Source organism: Nicotiana sylvestris, chromosome 2 (assembly GCF_000393655.2).
Source record: "Nicotiana sylvestris chromosome 2, ASM39365v2, whole genome shotgun sequence".
In the NCBI taxonomy this organism is placed as follows: Eukaryota; Viridiplantae; Streptophyta; class Magnoliopsida; order Solanales; family Solanaceae; genus Nicotiana; species Nicotiana sylvestris.
Window position 1 is genome coordinate 109,289,246 of NC_091058.1, and position 2,993 is coordinate 109,292,238.

Consider the following 2,993-nt stretch of genomic DNA (forward strand, 5'->3'; position numbering starts at 1 on the left):
GATATTTTTGTTGTAAAACAATATGCAAATTAATTTAACAATCACATATAAGATGCAAGTAAAGCATGTAACGCCTCATTCCAACTCGAAATTGTCACAGCAGACACTGATCTGCTACGTCTTTAAACACTATTCCCCTAAAATAAATTACATGTGCAAAAAGAAGTAGACAAAGAAGAAGTATAAAGGGCATTTTGGTCCATATAATTTCCTCTTCCAACTGGATATTCCAATATTATTAGTCGGCCATTGACGATATTGACGAGGACGCGCACATTTCCTCTATAGCTCTTTTTCTTCTTCTTCCTCCTCTTCCTCTCTTTCAATATTCCACCCGTTTAACCCAGTCAAATGTCAACCTCTCCCTTATTAATCTTCCTATATTAAACATCTCCCCTTTCCAATCTTCAATTCCTGCAGCGCAACCCATTTCCAACCCTAAAACTCTCAGTTTCCCTCTTCTCTCATTCAAACAAAATGGGCCAATATTCATCGACCCACTGTGGTGGTGGGCCGAAACTCCGTCACCGTAACCTTCACCCGAGCCCACTTCCCAACCACCACCGTTCCACCTCCGAATCTGATTTTTTCTCCCTCATGAATTCAGATGAAGATGAATCAATCCTCCCCTCGGATTTCGAAAACCCAGATTACACATATGAGCTTCCCGATGAATGTTTAGCTTTAATTTTCCAGTGCCTGAGCTCAGGCGACCGGAAAAAATGTTCCCTCGTCTGCCGGAGATGGCTTTTAGTGGAGGGTCAAAGCCGTCACCGCCTTTCCCTCAACGCAAAAGCTGAGTTCCTCCCTCATATTCCTACCATCTTCTCTCGTTTCGATTCCGTTACGAAACTCGCTCTCCGATGTGACCGCAAATCCGTGAGCATAAATGATGAAGCTTTGACCCTTATCTCCCTCCGTTGCGTTAACCTCACGCGCCTAAAGCTGCGTGGCTGCCGTGATGTTACCGATGTGGGTATGTCTGCTTTTGCAAAGAATTGTAAGAGTTTGAAGAAATTCTCATGTGGGTCTTGCATGTTTGGAGCCAAAGGTATGAATGCTTTGCTTGATCACTGTTCTACCCTTGAGGAATTATCTGTGAAGCGTCTTCGGGGTATTAATGATGGGTTTGCAGCTGACCCAATTGGGCCTGGAGCTGCTGCTTCATCGCTTAAATCTATATGTTTGAAAGAGTTGTATAATGGGCAGTGCTTTGGGCCATTAATTATTGGGTCGAAGAATTTGAGGACTTTGAAGTTGTTGCGTTGTTTGGGTGATTGGGATAGGCTTTTTGAGACAATTGGGAGTAGGGAAAATCATGTTGCTGAGATTCATTTGGAGAGGCTTCAAGTTAGTGATACTGGGCTTAACGCGATATCGAATTGTCCAAATTTGGAGATTTTGCATTTGGTGAAAACGCCCGAATGCACGGATGTGGGTGTTGTAGCAGTGGCTAGGAAATGCAAGTTATTGAGGAAGTTTCACATTGATGGATGGAGGACAAATAGGATAGGAGATGAGGGTTTGGTTGCAATTGCTGAGAATAGTTTGAATCTCAAAGAATTGGTGCTTATTGGTTTGAATCCTACGTCGGCTAGTTTGTTGGCGATAGCTTCGAATTGTCAAAAGTTAGAAAGATTGGCACTTTGTGGCAGTGACACTATTGGAGATCCTGAAGTATCTTGTATTGCCACGAAATGTATGGCCTTGAAGAAGCTGTGTATCAAGGGATGTGAAGTGACGGATGAAGGGATCGAGTCTTTCGCTTGGGGGTGTCCGAATTTGGTGAAAATTAAGGTTAAGAAGTGCAAGCACGTGACAGGTGATGTTGCAGATTGGTTGAGAGCTAGGAGGCGATCGCTAGCAGTGAATCTTGATGTTGGGGAGATTGATATTGAACCTGTGGATGGTAGTGCAAGTGATGGTGGAGCACTAGAAGATGCAGTAGAGTTTCAACCTATAGCGAATACACTGCCCATTATTGGTGCCACTGATATTCCATCGACAAGCAATGTAGGTCGATCAGCAGCAGCTAAGTCATGGTTCGGGTTTCTTGGAGGAAGAGGCCTAGTGGCATGCACTCTCCGCAGGTGGTCAAATGTTAATGGTGATTCTAGTGAGAGCTTATGAATATTGTGAACAAAAGTTAAAAAAGAGAAAACATGCTGCTATTTAGTTGCTGTAATTGGTCATACAATGATCTACTCTCAACTTTTCTCATTCATTCCTTTTTAATTTTGTATTTGCAATCTTCAATACAATGTGCAGATATACATCTCACTTCCCATTCTGGTGAACTTTAGTTTGATTTTGTTTAACTTTATGTGTATGATAATGGCTAAATCAAAAGTTTGCTATAGCCATAACCATTTTCATGGTGGTTCTTGGATGATAAGAAGGGAGCTGGTAAAGTTGCTGCCATGTGACCAGGTCACGGGTTCCAGCCATGAAAACAACTTCTTGCAGAAATGCAGGGTAAGGCTGCATACAATAAATCTTGTGGTTCGCCCCCCTCCGGACCCCGTGCATAACGGAAGCTTAGTGCATCGGGCTACCTTTTTTCTTGGACGATAAAAGCTAGTAACTTGCAAAGCAAATTCTCCTCAACAGGCATGACTAATTGGAAGTCCCTGGTATAATTTTTAGTGTCTGCTGTGCTAGATACTCTAAAAAAGTTTGTGTTAAGATGAAACTTTGTGGAGGATTTGATAGAGATATTGCTTCATTAGTTGCTTCTGGATAAAGATTTATCAGCTACGTCAGTGGCATTGTCCATTTATGATCTGTGACTCTCTGAAGATGTGTTGGTTAAGTAGATGTATGCCATCTTTCCCTATTCGATGTTGATGATGTTACATCTTATACATATGCTCCACGTAACTCCTCGACGGAAGAAGCGTGTGTATTTTTAACCAAGCTTGTTTTTTCTGTGCGTTGACATGTTGATTGCTAATGCTTAATCCTCTGCTAATTCACATTGTTATCTAGGACTA

The 2,993-nt window shown here is 42.1% G+C and overlaps 1 protein-coding gene across 1 annotated transcript; it reads left to right on the top strand.

Annotated features, from left to right (window-relative positions):
• Positions 1-256: 256 nt before the first annotated feature.
• Positions 257-2,297, top strand: LOC104245752 (F-box protein At1g47056-like). The gene has a single exon (XM_009801413.2). It carries the CDS (start codon positions 478-480, stop codon positions 2,128-2,130), a length of 1,653 nt encoding a protein of 550 aa, XP_009799715.1. The 5' UTR covers positions 257-477; the 3' UTR covers positions 2,131-2,297.
• The last annotated feature ends 696 nt before the right edge of the window (positions 2,298-2,993 follow it).